This window comes from Ahaetulla prasina, chromosome 10, assembly GCF_028640845.1.
Source record: "Ahaetulla prasina isolate Xishuangbanna chromosome 10, ASM2864084v1, whole genome shotgun sequence".
NCBI classification, from domain to species: domain Eukaryota; kingdom Metazoa; phylum Chordata; class Lepidosauria; order Squamata; family Colubridae; genus Ahaetulla; species Ahaetulla prasina.
The window spans coordinates 12,097,873-12,113,736 of record NC_080548.1 but is presented as its reverse complement, the minus strand read 5'-3'; the positions used below and the strand labels follow the sequence as shown (position 1 = coordinate 12,113,736).

The 15,864-nt window shown below is 42.9% G+C and overlaps 1 protein-coding gene across 1 annotated transcript; it reads left to right on the top strand.

The window, feature by feature from the left end:
- The first annotated feature begins 694 nt into the window (after positions 1 to 694).
- On the top strand, positions 695 to 8,063 carry LOC131204680 (interferon alpha-inducible protein 27-like protein 2A). The gene is made up of 5 exons (XM_058196182.1): positions 695 to 865; positions 1,204 to 1,221; positions 1,576 to 1,605; positions 4,507 to 4,665; positions 7,889 to 8,063. Exons 2-5 carry the CDS (start codon positions 1,218 to 1,220, stop codon positions 7,960 to 7,962), a joined length of 267 nt encoding a protein of 88 aa, XP_058052165.1. The 5' UTR covers positions 695 to 865; positions 1,204 to 1,217; the 3' UTR covers positions 7,963 to 8,063.
- Positions 8,064 to 15,864: the final 7,801 nt, after the last annotated feature.

The window sequence follows — 15,864 nt, the reverse complement described above, 5'->3', positions numbered from 1 at the left end:
GTCAGAAGACGTCTCCGTGGTCACATGGCCGGCATGACTCAATGCCAAAGGCGCACGGAACGCTGTTACCTTCCCACCAAAGGTGCTCCCTATTTTTCTACTTGCATTTTTTACCTGCTTTCGAACTGCTAGGTTGGCAGAAGCTGGGATAAGTAACGGGAGCTCACCCCGTTACATGGCACTAGGGATTCAAACCGCTGAACAGCCGACCTTTCGATCGACAAACTCAGTGTCTTAGCCACTGAGCCACTGCATCCCTTAATATATACCATACCTAGTACTATAACAATCCTCTTCTTAACTTATTTAACTTTGTTAAAACATTTTCTCTATTTCACTCATCTGCTTCTTGACAACGGCCTTAGAAATAGTAAGAGAGTTGCAAACCTCAGCTGGTTGCTATCTGGACATCCAGAAAAGAAGTTTGCAAACAGTAACAAACCTAAAAACCTGGCCTGTTTCTTTCCTGCTTGTTATCTGAACCTTGCAGTTCACCATTACATAAGCCAAGCAGCCCCCTGACAGATGAAGATTACGGTCCCTCAGCAAATTGTCAGGATGTGAATATTATTGCCATGCTGGCAAGGGCTTCATGGGTTGCCATCAACCCACAGGGAAGTCCTTCATTCTTTTCCTCTGCTGGGAAATCGAAATTAAAACGTTATTCTTTTCCTCTACTTGGGAAATCGAAACCTAAAAATAAGTTTCGGGGGGCTGGGTCAATATTAAATAGCTGGAAAGTGCATCATGGCAACCAGGACAGTACTACCTGCAATCCTATTGGATATCTGTCACTAGCCACACCCACTGTGGAAAGTTTTTAAGCCACAGGTCGGTTTGTGTGTGGGGAGAGCCGGCAGATTTGGTAAGTCCTTCAATAAGATTGTAAGCTTCATTTAGTAAGAATAAGGTGCTTTTGTTTCCTCTACTACTGGTTTATGAGGTACCAGGCAGTTTGGGTTTTAGACATTTATTTTTGGGTTACAGAACTTTTTGAGCATCGTGTGGGAAATCAGTGGTTCTCGGTTGGCTTGGGGAAAAATATGTTCAGATTTGGTACCTGGGCTGTCTAGGAAACAATACTGGCTGGAAACCAGTTCTGGGGATAATGGTTGGATGGACCTCAAGGCATTGGGTCGGCAGTCAGGAGTTGTTAGCTGTAGAAAGTATTTTCTTACCAGAGTTTCTACTTTTTACTTACAGATCTGTCCGTCATCATGGGTAAGAAATAAGACCATTTAATTTTCTGGCCATGAAGATATTGTCAATCTTGTATGATGTAGTTACAATGGCTGGGTTCACTTGGCCATGTAAGGTGGGGAAATGCCCTTATTAGTGCTTTACATCAGAGGCCTGAATGTGAGAGGTGTGTGTGTGTGTGTGTGTGTGTGTGTGTGTGAGAGAGAGAGAGAGAGAGAGAGAGAGAGAGAGAGAGAGAGAGAGATTGGTGACTGCATACCTGTCATCATAGCCCAGCTTCTTTTTACCCACATGTTCATAGACTTCTCTTGGCAGTGGAACTTGAAGCTTACTATATATGTCAAAAATGTGACTGGCACATATCTATTTCCTTAGGGCTGCTAATAGCTGCTGCAATCGGCCTTGGTAAGTTGTTTCTCTGTATCTCTAAACAGTGGGAAATTTTGTGTTAGAGGACCAGTTCTCGGTGCAAGCAAGACGTTTCATTTGGGGAAAAGTGCTAGCATCTTCCTAGTGCTGATGGAATATGACCATGCTCTTCCTTTATATTTTTCTAGCTTTTAAGAAGCATATGCACCAAGACTCTGTAATGCTCAAGTAATCTTTGTTACTATTGACAAAAATGATTTGGGGATCCATAGGGAAGTTAGAAGTTTCAGTGATAGGTGCAGCTTTCAGTCTGCACCAGGGGTGGGCAACTATGGCCCCTTTAAGACTTGTGGACTTCAACTCCCAGAATTCCTGAGCCAGTATTCTAGGAGTTGGAATCCACAGGTGTGAAGGGGCCACAGGTGTGAAGGGGCCACAGCCCATAGGTGGGCTGCTACGGGTTCACCTTGGTTCAGGAGGACCCAAAGCTAAAGTTATGGCCAGTTCGGCAAACCACCAAATCCCACCCCTCGCTGCTCCCACCCACCCTGCCCCTCCCCTCCCAAGAGTCTCAATGCGGCCCGTTTTGGATGTGAGGTAAGTGCAGGGCCCGCGCGGAGGCTCGGGGAAGGGGAAAAATGGCCCTTCCAGAAGTTTTGGAAGTCTGAAAACGGGCCCGTTTCTGGCCTCCGGAGGGCCTCCAGAGCCCAAGGGTGGCAGAGTTTCCGGCCTCTGGAAAGCCTCCAGAGTCTGGAGAAGGTGAAACGCCCCCCCACCATGGTGCAGGAGGCCAACTAGGCCACGCCCACCATGGCTACGCCCAACCGGCAACAGGGCAGAGAACCTGTTGCTGAAATTTTTGAAGCCCACTCTTGGGCCATAGTTGCCTACCAGTGGACAATGAAGATCTACTAGTTATAACTGACATTTTCAAGTGCATCTAAATGCTAATGTACATTATCAGTTTCTGAGCTTTTTAAATCATGAAAATGAAATTATTAATTTCCATTCTGCAGATAAGAGACATCAACGGTAGAATGAAAGGACTGCCTCTCTACAAGGGAGTGCATGCTAAACGACCACATGTTCAGCAGCCATTCAAACTTACAATGACATTGAATGAGGGTTACTTATGAAGGGTCCTCATAGTTATGTCTGTTACAGCATCCCCAGGGTCACATGATCATCATTTGTAACTTTCACTGCTGGCTTCCTACAAGCAAAATTGATGGGGGAGCCAGCAGGTCACAAATGGCAGCCATCTGACCACAAGACACTGTGGTCTTGTGGCTAGGACGTTGAGCTTGTCGATCGAAAGGTCGGCAGCTCAGCGGTTCGAATCCCTAGTGCTGCCGTGTAACGGGGTGAGCTCCCGTTACTTGTCCCAGCTTCTGCCAACCTAGCAGTTTCGAAAGCACGTAAAAATGCAAGTAGAAAAAATAGGGACCACCTTTGGTGGGAAGGTAACAGCGTGCTGTGCGCCTTTGGCATTGAATCATGCTGGCCACATGACCACGGAGACGTCTTCAGACAGCTCTGGCTCTTTGGCTTTGAAACAGAGATGAGCACCGCCCCCTAGAGTCGGGAACGACTAGCACGTATGTGCAAGGGGAACCTTTACCTTTACCTTTAACAGCATCACTTAGCAACAGAAGTTCTAGTCCCTGTTACTACCGGTAGTAAGAACTACTTGTAGAGTTGGTAGAAGGAATGGGAGCTTCCTATGTAGTCCAAATTTTGTGCCACAATATTCACCCTTCATGAACTTCACAAATATGAAGATCACTTAATAATTAAAAAATGTATAAAAAATGAGTTATTAAAAATCTTTACAGGTACAGGTAGTCCTCGACTTATGACCACAATTGAGCCCAAAATTTATGTTGTTAAGTGAGACATTTGCTGAGTTTTGCCCCATTTTACGACATTTCTTGCCACGGTTGTTAAGTGAATCACTGTGGTTTTTAAGTTAGTAACGCGATTGTTAAGTGAATCCGGCTTCCCCATTGCTTTGCTTGTTCGAAGGTTGCAAAAGGGGATCACATGACCCCAGGCCACTGCAACTGTCGTAAGTATGACAAAGGTCGCAATTGTAAAAAAATGGAAAAAATGTTATTTTTTTCAGTATTGTTATAATACTTTGAGCGGTTGTTAAATGAACAGTTGTAAGTGGAGAACTACTTGTAGTCCTCAGCTTATGACCACAGTTGAGACCAAAATGGAAATTTTGGACTCAAGCAAGTCCAGTTAAGTAACCGATTCCACGACTTTTTTGCCACTGTTGTTAAGCAAATCACCACAGTTGTTAAATGAATCATGCAGTTGTTAAACGATATCTGGCTTCTTCCCCCACCGACTTTGTTGGGAGCCGGCTGGGAAGGTCACAAATGGTGGCTCATATGACCACGGCACTGGTCATAAATACATGCCACTTGCCAAGCACCTGAATTTTGATCCTGTGACTATAGGAACGTTGCAATGGTCATAATTCACTTTTTTCAAAACCGTTGTAACTTTGAACGATCATTAAACAAATAGTTGTAAGACAAGGATTGCCTGTCCTTTTTATCCTGCTGGATTCCTGCGTTCTACACAACGTAATACCTGTCGTTCATGTTTAGAGAGCACATTAGAAGCAGCTTGTTTTGAGCTGAAGGATTCGTTTGCCGCCTTCTTTGAGTAAAACCAACTCCTGGGAGAGGCTGTAGCTGTTTCTGTTTAGAAAGCCAACGCAGTGGTTAAAAGGTAGGATTGGTTTTAAGGAGACATACATTCACAGTCAACCCCTTGACCATGCAGCTGCTTGAATGACTCTGCGGAGAAATAAGGCATGGAGTGGAAAAACTGGTAGAAAATGCAGTAAATAAACAAGTGATATGAATTTACTTCAGATGTAGGTTATGTCTGTGTAGCTGTAACTAACAGCATACTTTTCAGGGTCGGTGGTGGGGGCCCCGCTTGTACTAAGTGCCGCGGGGTTCACAGCGGCCGGCATTGCTGCAGGATCCGTGGCAGCAAAAATGATGTCTGCTGCAGCTGTAGCCAATGGTGGTGGTGTGGCCGCTGGAGGCCTTGTTGCCCTCGCACAATCAGCTGGTCAGTATCGTTTTTCAGTTTTTTGCTCTCTTGCAACAAAACCTGTAGTGGCCCAGCCATTTATTATGCTATAGCCTTTTGCAGATGATTGTCCCATTTCCTCAAAGGCCTAAGTTGTGATTTTGGGGAGTGGGGGGGGGGAAGGATACCTATATACTTTTGGGAAGGTGCCAATGGGAACAGACACTGAATTTTATTGCTTTAAATCAGGGTTCTCCAACAGTGGTGAAATGTAAAATTGGTTACTATTGGTTCTGTGAACGTGGTTTGTTGGGGGGGGGGGTAATGCAACTGGGTGGGCATGGCCAACTTTTTTTTTTTACTTTTAAAAGCATTTTTTCTACAACCTCTTCAGCTGAAGAGATTGTTAAAAAATGCTTTTAAAAGGCTGTGACAATCACAGCTGAGCTGCGCGATCATCGGAGGGTTTTTTTTTTTACTTTTAAAAGCATTTTTTTGGCCGAAGAAAAAATGCTTTTAAAAGAAAAAAAATTACCTCTAATCTAATGATTGCATGCCTCAGCTGGGCATGGAGACGGAGCAGGGATTTTTGCTACCGGTTCTCCGAACCACGTGCCATCATCGCTACCGGATCGGGCAATCTGGTGCAAACCGGGATCATTTCACCCCTGGTCTCCAACTTTGGCAACTTTAAGCCTGGCAGACTTCAACTTCCAGAATTCCCCAGCCACCTGACTGGCGAATTCTGGGAGTTAAAGTCCTCCAGGCTTAAAGTTGCTAAGGTTGGAGACCCCTGTTCTACGTTACAGCCAAAACAAACCAGAAATCATTTGGGGTGTTTTGCTAGGGCAGTACCTGGATATAAAAGACATTTAACTGAGTCTAAACATGCTTGGGAAAAATACACATCCATCATCTGACAAAAATTAAAAATAAAATAAAAATAAATAAAATGTAAAATCATTAAAAATAATAAATTAATTATCCTATTTTTCGGACTAAAAGACGCACTGGAGTATAAGACATAGCTTAGTTTTGAGGGAGGAAAATAAGAAAAAAGCTGATTGGCAGCTGATTGGATCCGCCTCCTGGAATACCCCCAATCAGCTGTTCCCAGAGGTGAATTTTAGCAAAATGGTTCCTTGGTTGTGAGCTCTGCGCTTTGCTTTTTTCCCCAGCCTCTGAAACCTCTGTTTGAGAGGCTGGTCAGGGCTACATTCGGTGTATAACATGTACCCAAATTTTCACCTTCTTTTGGGGGGGGGGCGAAAGGTGCGTCTTATACTCTGAAAAATACAGTAATTAAAAAGAAAAGAAAACTTAAAAGTGCAGGCTCCATGGACCACTGGGTCTTTTCCTGCCCAGTTTTCTGTTTCTATTAACTCTTTGCTGCCATCTAGTGGTTTTCATCCAAATCTGGTACTGTAGCATTAGCACCAGGGTTCTCTTTTTCTTTGGAAGAACAGATGTTCTATTGAAAGGATGCAATGAGAATAGGCTGGCTTTGTGTTTGTGGTTCCTCACAAGACACATCCCTTTCAAAAATCAGTGATGTCCAGCGGCTTTTGGAGGGTGTAGTCCAAAAGATCAAGATGATGGCCACGATGGTACAAATGGAAGCTCTGCACAGTTTTTTGTGTATCTGACTTTAAATTAGATACCTAATTAGATAAACCTAATTAGCTGCTTGAGACTAGATGGACATCTGTGCAGAAAATATTAAATTGATTCTATGAGAAAGCTACAGGGATCCGGTGGCTCAGTGGCTAAGACACTGAACTTGTCGATCAAAAGGTCAGCAATTCAGAGGTTCGAATCCCTAGTGCCACGTAATGGAGTGAGCTCCCGTTACTTGTTACCTAGCACTTTGAAAGCATGTTAAAAATACAAGTAGAAAAACAGGGACCACCTTTGGTGGGAAGGTAACAGCGTTCCGTGAGCTTTTGGTGTTTAGTCAAGCCCAGCCACATGACCACAGAGATGTCTTCGGACAGCGCTGGCTCTTCGGCTTTGAAACGGACATGAGCACCACCCTCTAGAGTCGGGAACGACTAGCACATATGTGCGAGGGGAACCCTTACCTTTACCTTTATGAGAAAGCTATTTTTTTAAAAAAAAAATTCAAATAAACCTCTCCCATGTCTTCTCCTAAACCTAATTGGATTGTTTCTGTCCATCCAATATTTAAAAATCTGCCTGCATTTACTTTTTCCATTTTTTCCTGAAAGAAAAACAAGTGGCAGTTTCTACCTGATCAAATGAGCATTTGGAGGTAGAGGGGAGGACAAGAAAAAAAGAATTTACTCAGAGGCCCCATCCTGGAGACACCAAACATTTCTCTTTGCCCAGCTACTCATTTAATCCCCCAAGTAGTATATAATACTACTAGTACTCCAAACAATTATAGCACATGCATTCTTGAAGTTATATTGGAACAGAGAATATACAGGTCAAATCACCAAGTGCAAAGTAGCTTTTGGGTTAAATATAGCATATACTGCATCAACAGTACTCAAGGATGAATAGACCATATGTCCATATGACTGTATTTTAATAGACGAACATAAAATCGTTTGCATTTTAAAATGTGTTCTGAACAACAGGGTGCAAGAGAATAAACTTTACATGGCGCAAGATTGAATGATAGTCAATCAGCTATCCAAAACTAAGATATCCATGTCGAACCTTTGAAAAAATACATAACAATAATTAAGTGATGCTGAGTTTAGCTGTTTTTATCTTGTTGAATGTGAAGTTTCAGAGCGCCTTGAAAATAAAGCACTTAATGAACATATACAAACACACACACACATTCTAAACCTCAAAATCTATAAGAACCAAGAACTTCCAAGGTACAGTTACCTGAGTACTTAAGCAGACAATAACAACAATAATAATAATAATAATAATAATAATAATAATAACAACAACAACAACAACAACAACAACAACAATAATAATAATAATAATAATAATAATAATAATAATAATAATAATAATGTTTTAATTTGTATACCGCCCTTCTCCCGAAGGACTCAGGGCGGTGAACAGACAAATATACAACATCAATGTGTACTTGTATTATTTACATTTGCAGTTCTTCTGAATATATGTGTAGCTTATTTTCCCTAGCTCAATTTGCATTAGATCTGACTTTTAAGTTTCCAAGATATCACGTTATTTTTTTCAGACACTTGTAGAACATTTGATAAGTTGTTTTTCATCTTTCTAATCTATTACCTATTTTTGTTTTTCGCCTTAGGCGCGGCAGGCCTTGCTATCACCACCAAAGCTGGGATAGCAGCCACTGGGGCAGTACTGGGGCTCCTGGTGTAAGAAATACCTGCAAAGAATGTCATTTGGAACAGCACTTAAATACTTATCTGTATACTAAGAAGCTAATTTGCGACTAATCAATAAGTGATTTATAATCTGAATGATTTCACAAGTCTCTTCTTTCTGTTGGCTGAGTATACATTTATAAAGCTAAATAAAGAAGCATTTGATACTCTCAACTATAAACCACATAGTTAGGAGTAGATTTTTTTGGAATTGTATTTAAAATAGGAAAAAGTTTGATGTGTTGGAGCTTGCTTTTTGTAAAGGAGAAATGGTATCCCTTGGTCATGTTAAACTTGGGTTTTTCTTTATTTTAGTTACATTGAAATATTGGGACCACCTCAGGCCTTTTAAATGGATTTTCTTGCAATTAGAACTTGAGATGGGGTGTGAGACTCAAGATTTGAAAAATTAGGGGTGTCAAACTCAGGGCCCGCAGGCTAGATTGGGCCCATGGGGTACTTAGATCTGGCCCATGGGGCTGCCCTGGAAACAGCGAAGGAATAGCCCACGATGCCTCTGCCAGTGAAAATAGAGCTCCTCCCAGACTCCATTTTCACTGGCAGAGAGCTGCAGGAGGATTCCCCCAGGCCCGCCCGGGCCACCACAGGTGCTCCCAACACAAGTGATGTTGAGCTGGCCACACCCACTCCGGCCACAGCCACCTCCCACCCCCCAAGATCAAACACAACTCTGATGTGGCCCTCAATGCAATCAAGGCCAAAAAAACAAAATGCACCAGTACCGTATATGTGGTACCTTGCTCAATAGTAGTACCTGTGAGAGGGATCTTGGAGTCCTAGTGGATAACCATCTAGATATGAGCCAGCAGTGTGCAGCAGCTGTTAAAAAAGCCAACACAATTCTGGGCTGCATAAACAGAGGGATAGAATCAAGATCACGTGAAGTGCTAGTACCACTTTATAATGCCTTGGTAAGGCCACACTTGGAATATTGCATCCAGTTTTGGTCGCCACGATGTAAAAAAGATGTTGAGACTCTAGAAAGAGTGCAGAGAAGAGCAACAAAGATGATTAGGGGACTGGAGGATAAAACATATGAAGAACGGTTGCAGGAACTGGGTATGTCTAGTTTAACAAAAAGAAGGACCAGGGGAGACATGATAGCAGTGTTCCAATATCTCAGGGGCTGCCACAGAGAAGTGGGAGTCGGGCTGTTCTCCAAAGCACCTGAGGGTAGAACAAGAAGCAATGGGTGGAAACTGATCAAGGAAAGAAGCAACTTAGAACTAAGGAGAAATTTCCTGACAGTTAGAACAATTAATAAGTGGAACAACTTGCCTTCAGAAGTTGTGAATGCTCCAACACTGGAAATTTTTAAGAAAATGTTGGATAACCATCTGACTGAGATGGTGTAGGGTTTCCTGCCTGGGCAGGGGGTTGGACTAGAAGGCCTCCAAGGTCCCTTCCAACTCTGATGTTATGTTATGTTATGTTAAGTTTGACACCCCCGGCGTAGACCTTTCGCTGATAACTGGGTTAAAGAAGATGCCTGTCAGGGTCCAAGGAACACCCCCAACGAAATAAAGCTCTGAGGCTTGAGGTTCTTCAAAGTTCCAATTTATTAGAGATGACATGTTGGCACAGCTGGGAAAACTCGAAACTGAAAGCTTCCAGGTTTTCCACACCCAGTTGACACTTCACAGCCCTGCCCCACACCCACAAGTTCATCACATTGTCCAATCAACTCTTCACACTCAATTGGATACAATCTTCAGGCAGTCTCCATCAGATGCAGAATGTCCTTGAAAACGGAATGTTGTTATGACTAACTTTCTACCGCTCCAACAACAACCCCCTCCCAACTTCCCCAGCTAAAATATGTGGCAGTTAAGAAGCAAGAAAGAAAAGCAAAAAAGACAGAACACCTTCCAAAATTGACAATTCCTATTTATCAAATGTTTATTTTGTGAAATTTATACAGCCTCCCAACTCACCCAACTGACTCCAGGCGATGTACAACATTAAAAATCTAGTTAAGAAGCCACAGTTTAACACCCCCATCCCAAGGCGACAACAACAAAATCGGACAAGCCAAGGCACTTGTAGAAAAGCAACAAGAAGGGGGCCAACCTTATCTCTCAACGAATGATGTTCCAAAAAGAGGCAGTCGCCACATAGCTCTTTTTCCGGGTCCCATCATTTCCATCCTACATCCAGGCCAGAATCCCAATCGAAAGAGGTCTACATCAGGGTCTCCAACCTTGGTAACTTGAAGACTTGTGGACTTCAACTTCAATTCTGGGAGTTGAAGTCCACAAGTCTTCAAGTTGCCAAGGTTGGAGACCCCTGGCCTACATTACACATTTCCTCCAGGATGCTCCGGAGCTGCAGTGGAGCTACCTTCTCAACCACCCTCCCCAGAAAGGGAAAATTAGAGGCAAAACAAAAACTATTGATCTTGCTGGGATCTAACAATGTTTTCTTAAGGCGCAAACAACCACCTTAAAGGCCTGGAGCACCACCCTCTCCTCCAGAGTTGTACTAACTCACAAGTCAACTTCCAGGAAGGTTTAATTAGCCCAGGGGTCAGCAACCCGCGGCTCTGGAGCCACATGCGGTTCTTTCATCCCTCTGCTGTGGCTCCTTGTTGCTCAAAATATGCGTCACAACCGCCAAACTGCAACACCCACCAACGCACAATTTATTAAGCTTTTCAACCCCCGGTAGGCCAATCATGGATAAATCCAAGGAAAGAAAAGTTTCAGAAGAAAACAGAATCTTTAATTCAACTATATATGCTAGTTTTGTGGCTGCTCAGGAACTAGTCAGGCACGGGAACAGTTGTGTGGCTCCTGGTGTTTTCTTTTCTGTGGGAAATGGGTCCAAATGGCTCTCTGAGGGCTTAAGGTTGCCAACCCCTGAGTTAGCCAGACTATGGACTTCAGCTCCCAGCATTCCACCCATCTTAAAGTGGCCATGGTTGGAGAAATACTGCCATAGACTGACGTGACTTTGCTCTTACTGTTACCCCCAAACGAAGGTGCCCCGAGTCTCGCGGGGAGATAATAAGAATGATCCCTGGATTTGAGAGACTTTTACCTTTGCAAAGTGGCTTTTTTGCTCACCTGAAAATACCAATCACTAAATAATTCAGACAAAGCAAAAAGCATTTATTAAGCATCTTTTTATAGAGTACAGAAATGATACGTACATTTGATATATGTCAATGTTGGCAAAACTTTTCGGCACCAAGTGCCACAATGGGAGTGAAGGGAACATATATACTGAATGTTCTGTTTCCCTCCCCCAATACTCCCAACAAAGAGTCAGTCAAAGGCCTTCTTTTCTAATTTATTTACATAGATAAATGTTCTCACCATGTCTACCCACGGGCCTGCCAAGTCTCTGGAGATAACGAGGAAATTATAGATAAGGCCAGAATTACTCACAAATATATTCTTCCTCCATTGATACAGTTTGCCCGCGCAAATTCACTGCTTTGTCCAAGACAAAAAACCAGGAAGTTCCGCCTCCTTTTTATAGTCTCTGCAGATGTCACTGCATGACCATCATTCTTTGGCTTTGTCCCAATGCTTCCTCTGCTGCACGCGCCGGTCACGTCTGCGCAGTCTTGCATCACTCCAAAACTGTTCTTGGGGCGTTGCCAAATCAGAAGAAGGCCCGGGAGAATCAGGCCTTGCCGGCCCCTCCTCCTCCCTTTGGGTGGGTGCCAGGGAGGGAGAGGGCACAGGAGAAGCAGGCCTTGCCAGGTCTTCTCCCTCACTTTCTGACTCATCCGAGTCCAGGAGTCCAGGTCCAGGAACCTGGGTCACAACACTGAAATACTAGAATTAGTAGAAACATACTTGTTATGTATGAGATATGATGTCTTTGCACGCTATAAATATATGTTCCCTGTGGCACTGACATAAGACAAACATGCCACACTGACATAAGTAGTGTGCCCTTGAAGCTGTAAAACAGACATGCGTCCTGGAGTGTTGAGGTCACATTGAGTAAATTCTTGGATTGTTATTGGGACCTCATCCCGAAAGTGTCTGGCAATTGTCAGGATATATATCCCATCATTTGCTCTCTCCCCACCCCAATCTGGCTGAGAACGCGTATGTCATCCTCCAGGGGGCCAAATAGGCACATGTGAAAACAAAAGAGACTAATGGTGCCCATTAAGAGTCACTATCCTATTTCAAGAGATACACAAACCAGATTCTGGGATATGCAGATGCCAGAGTTGAGGATTTATGACCTTTTTGGGATAAGAGGACATTGCTTCCTCTCATGAGTTTGTAATTCCTTCCTTGCACGTATGTATCATCTTATGTATTTGGAACGACTAACCATTTTGAGCCTGATCAGGATTAAAATGCTATTTTACTCAAGCCTCTGTTTAAGTCTCTTGATTGGCAGTTATGAGCTTAGTCATATTAATAAGTGAACCCTACAGGAGCATGCGTGCATGCCGGAAAAGCGGATGGATGAAAACCACTAGATGGCATGCGCGCCAGACACCCGGTTTCTGGTACACATCCATGTGCGAAGACCAGCTGGCTAGTGCACATGCATGTGCCAGAAACCAGAGAAGAGTAGCTGCCTGGTATGCATGCGTACACCGGGAAGATGATCTTCCAGTTTCCAGCGCTTCCGCATGCGTGAAAACCAGCTGGCCAGCGTATCGGAACCCGTAAGAGCAACAGGCGACGGCTCGCGTACCCGGAGAGATAGCTCTGCGTGCCACTTCCGACACGCATGCCATAGGTTCGCCATCACGGGTATATCTTGAAGGGAAACAGTAATAAGGCTATAATAAATAATACTAGAATATAATATACTGGTATACTAGAATCAGTTGTTGTTGTTTTATTTATTTATTTTTATTTATTTAATTTTGTCATAACAATATACACAAGCATAACAAGCATAACACAAAAGATTATATAATATATAAACATATATATGAGGAGAAACAAGGTAGTATAAGCATATATATATATAGGGGAAGAAACAATAGGACAGGAATGTAGGCACATTTGTGCTCTTATGCACGCCCCTTAGAGTCCTCTTAGGAATGTGGTGAGGTCAACAGTGGATAGATTTTTAATAAAACTTTTGGGGTTATGAGAAAAGACCACAAAGTCAGGTAATGCATTCCAAGCATAGATAATTCTGTTACAGAAATCGTGTTTTCTGCAATTTAAACTAGTGCGGTTGACATTAAGTTTAAATCTGTTGGTAGCTCTTGTGTTATTGTAGTTGAAACTGAAGTAGTCATTGGCAGGAAGGACATTATAACGGATGATTCTATGAGCTAAACCCAGGTCCTGTCGAAGGCGACGAAGTTCCAAGTTTTCAGATATCAAGTCTGGTGGAATAAGGTATTTTATTGGTTACAGAGGAGTGGAGAACTCTTCTCGTAAAATACCTTTGGACACGCTCAACTGTATTGATATCAGATATATGGTATGGGTTCCAGACAGGCGAGCAGTAATCAAGAATTGGCCTAGCAAAAGTTTTATATGCTTGTTGTTAGTTGCGAAGTCGTATCCAACCCATCGCAACCCGATGGACAACTTTCCTCCAGGCCTTCCTATCCTCTACCATCCTCTGGAGTCCATTTAAGCTCACGCTGACTGCTTCAGTCCATCCAGCCTCCCCATTCTCTGTCATCCCTTTCTTCTTTTGCCCTCAATCTTTCCCAGCATTAGGCCCTTCTCCAGTGAGTCCTTCCTTCTCAAAGTATTTCAGTTTCATCTTCAGGATCTGGCCTTCTAAAGAGCAAACAGGGTTGATCTCCTCTAGGTCTGACTTGTTTGTTTGCCTTGCAGTCCAAGGGACTCACAGGAGTCTTTTCCAGCACCAGAGTTCAAAGGCCTCAGTTCTTTGGCGCTCAGCCTTTCTTAAGGTCCAACTTTCACAGCCATACATTGCAACTGAGAAAACCATAGCCTTGCCTATAGGCACTTTTGTTGGCAGGGTGATGTCTCTGCTTTTTAGTCTGCTGTCTAGATTTGCCATAGCTTTCCTCCCCAGGAGCAAGTGTCTTTTAATTTCTTGGCTGCAGTCCCCATCTGCGGCGATCTTGGAGCTCAGGAAAATAAAATCTGTCACTAACTCTATTTCTTCCCCATCTATGTGCCGGGAATTGAGAGGGCCAGATGCCATGATCTTAGTTTTCTTAATGTTGAATTTCAAACTAGAGTTTCAAACTAGAATTAGTAGAAACTTGTTATTCTGTAATAGACATATATAGCCTTTGTATTTGTACAACACACATATATTGTATCTTTATATCTATAACACAAATATGCCTTTGTATTTGTATCACATATATTATGCCTTTATATTTATATCTCCTGTAACAAACATATTCTGTTATTAGGCCCCTGTAATGTATCTGGTATTTGTCAAACATATGTCCCTGCCATTTGATCTGAACCCATATCAATCTTCTTCCTGTTTTTCTTGTGCCATCTAAGAGCTTGGTACTTATCTCAGTTAAAACTGCAGACATCATTGGGGATAATTTACTCTTCAGCCCTGACTTACACCTTTGATCTGTTCCCTGCAGCTCAGGGGGCCAAATGAGGAATTGGCAGAATAAAGGAATGCTCAAGGAAGAGATAACACTAATTGAAGGCTTCTATTCCTTTGCAGGGCAACAAGGAATACATAAATCTAAACTAGGGAGGCCAGAATTGGGTACTAAGCTGATGTCTCTGAGGGTATAAAAAGGACGCCATATCTTCCCCAAGAGGTGGCTATCTCCTCACATGCATTGTATCTGTATATAGCTGGATATAGTCCCACCCAGTATTTTGTTTTTGGCCATGAATAAAATCTGCTTCTTTCTGCAAGCCTCATCTTGAGTCTCTCTTTTTGGCATTCTGGTGACTCAAGTACATTTTGGGACCTTACAATCCGATACATCAGAAAACAAGGGAACAATAAAAAAGCACTGATTACATGCGGGACTTGAACAATAATAAACATTGGTTCTAAATAACATTCCACAAGTGGCAAATTTATTGGTTACATTATTCTTTGCCAGCCGGTTTGGTATCTTTCTTAAAACTTGCAGGCATATTCAAGATTTTTCAGAATATGCTATTGTTTAGAGCAGGGGTCCCCAACCTTGGCAACTTTAAGCCTGGCGGACTTCATCTCCCAGAATTCCCCAGCCACCTGACTGGCGAATTCTGGGAGTTGAAGTCCTCCAGGCTTAAAGTTGCAAGGTTGGAAACCCCTGGTTTAGATCTTTAATGACAAGTTCTGATTTACCAAAAGAAATTACCATGGCCAAGAGCAAACGTGTTTTCCTGACATTAAAAAAAGAGACCTATACCTACCAGGTTAAAAGTGCCAATATCATCTTTTAAAAATGCTAATAACAAAGCCTAAAATCCCAGGCCACAGTACCACCTCTTAAAGCCAACGTTATTTTTACAAAACCAACATTTATTTTTTACAAAACGCAGCCTAACAAACCAAATGACCAAGGACCTTCCCCCAAAGACACGATTTTAAACGATTTTATTTTCTTCTTTCTGCATTTCCCCCCTCCCCCAAAAAAGAATCACTCTACTTATTTATTTCTCATGTTTATGTAGTGTATATTGGAGGTGACCCTTTGAGAACAGTATGCAACGAAATTTCATTGTAATGTTGGCCGATTAGTGTACATTTAAACCAGGGGTCTCCAAACTTGGCAACTTTAAAACTTGTGGACTTCAACTCCCAGAATTCCCCAGCCAGCATGGCGCTGAGGAGAAAGCGGGGCGCTAAGGAGCATGGTTGGCTGGGGAATTCTGGGAGTTGAAGTCCACAGGTCTTAAAGTTCCCAAGTTTGGAGACCCCTGGTTTAAACTGACAATATAAAGGTATTCTAAGTATCATTCGACCACAGCTCCACCCGCGCAGC

Excerpts from the sequence above, each read along its gene's own strand:
- LOC131204680 (XM_058196182.1), top strand. Across the intron at positions 1,606-4,506 it reads AGCTGCTGCAATCGGCCTTG|GGTCGGTGGTGGGGGCCCCG; the intron begins GTAAGTTGTTTC and ends CATACTTTTCAG. Across the intron at positions 4,666-7,888 it reads TGCCCTCGCACAATCAGCTG|GCGCGGCAGGCCTTGCTATC; the intron begins GTCAGTATCGTT and ends TTTTCGCCTTAG.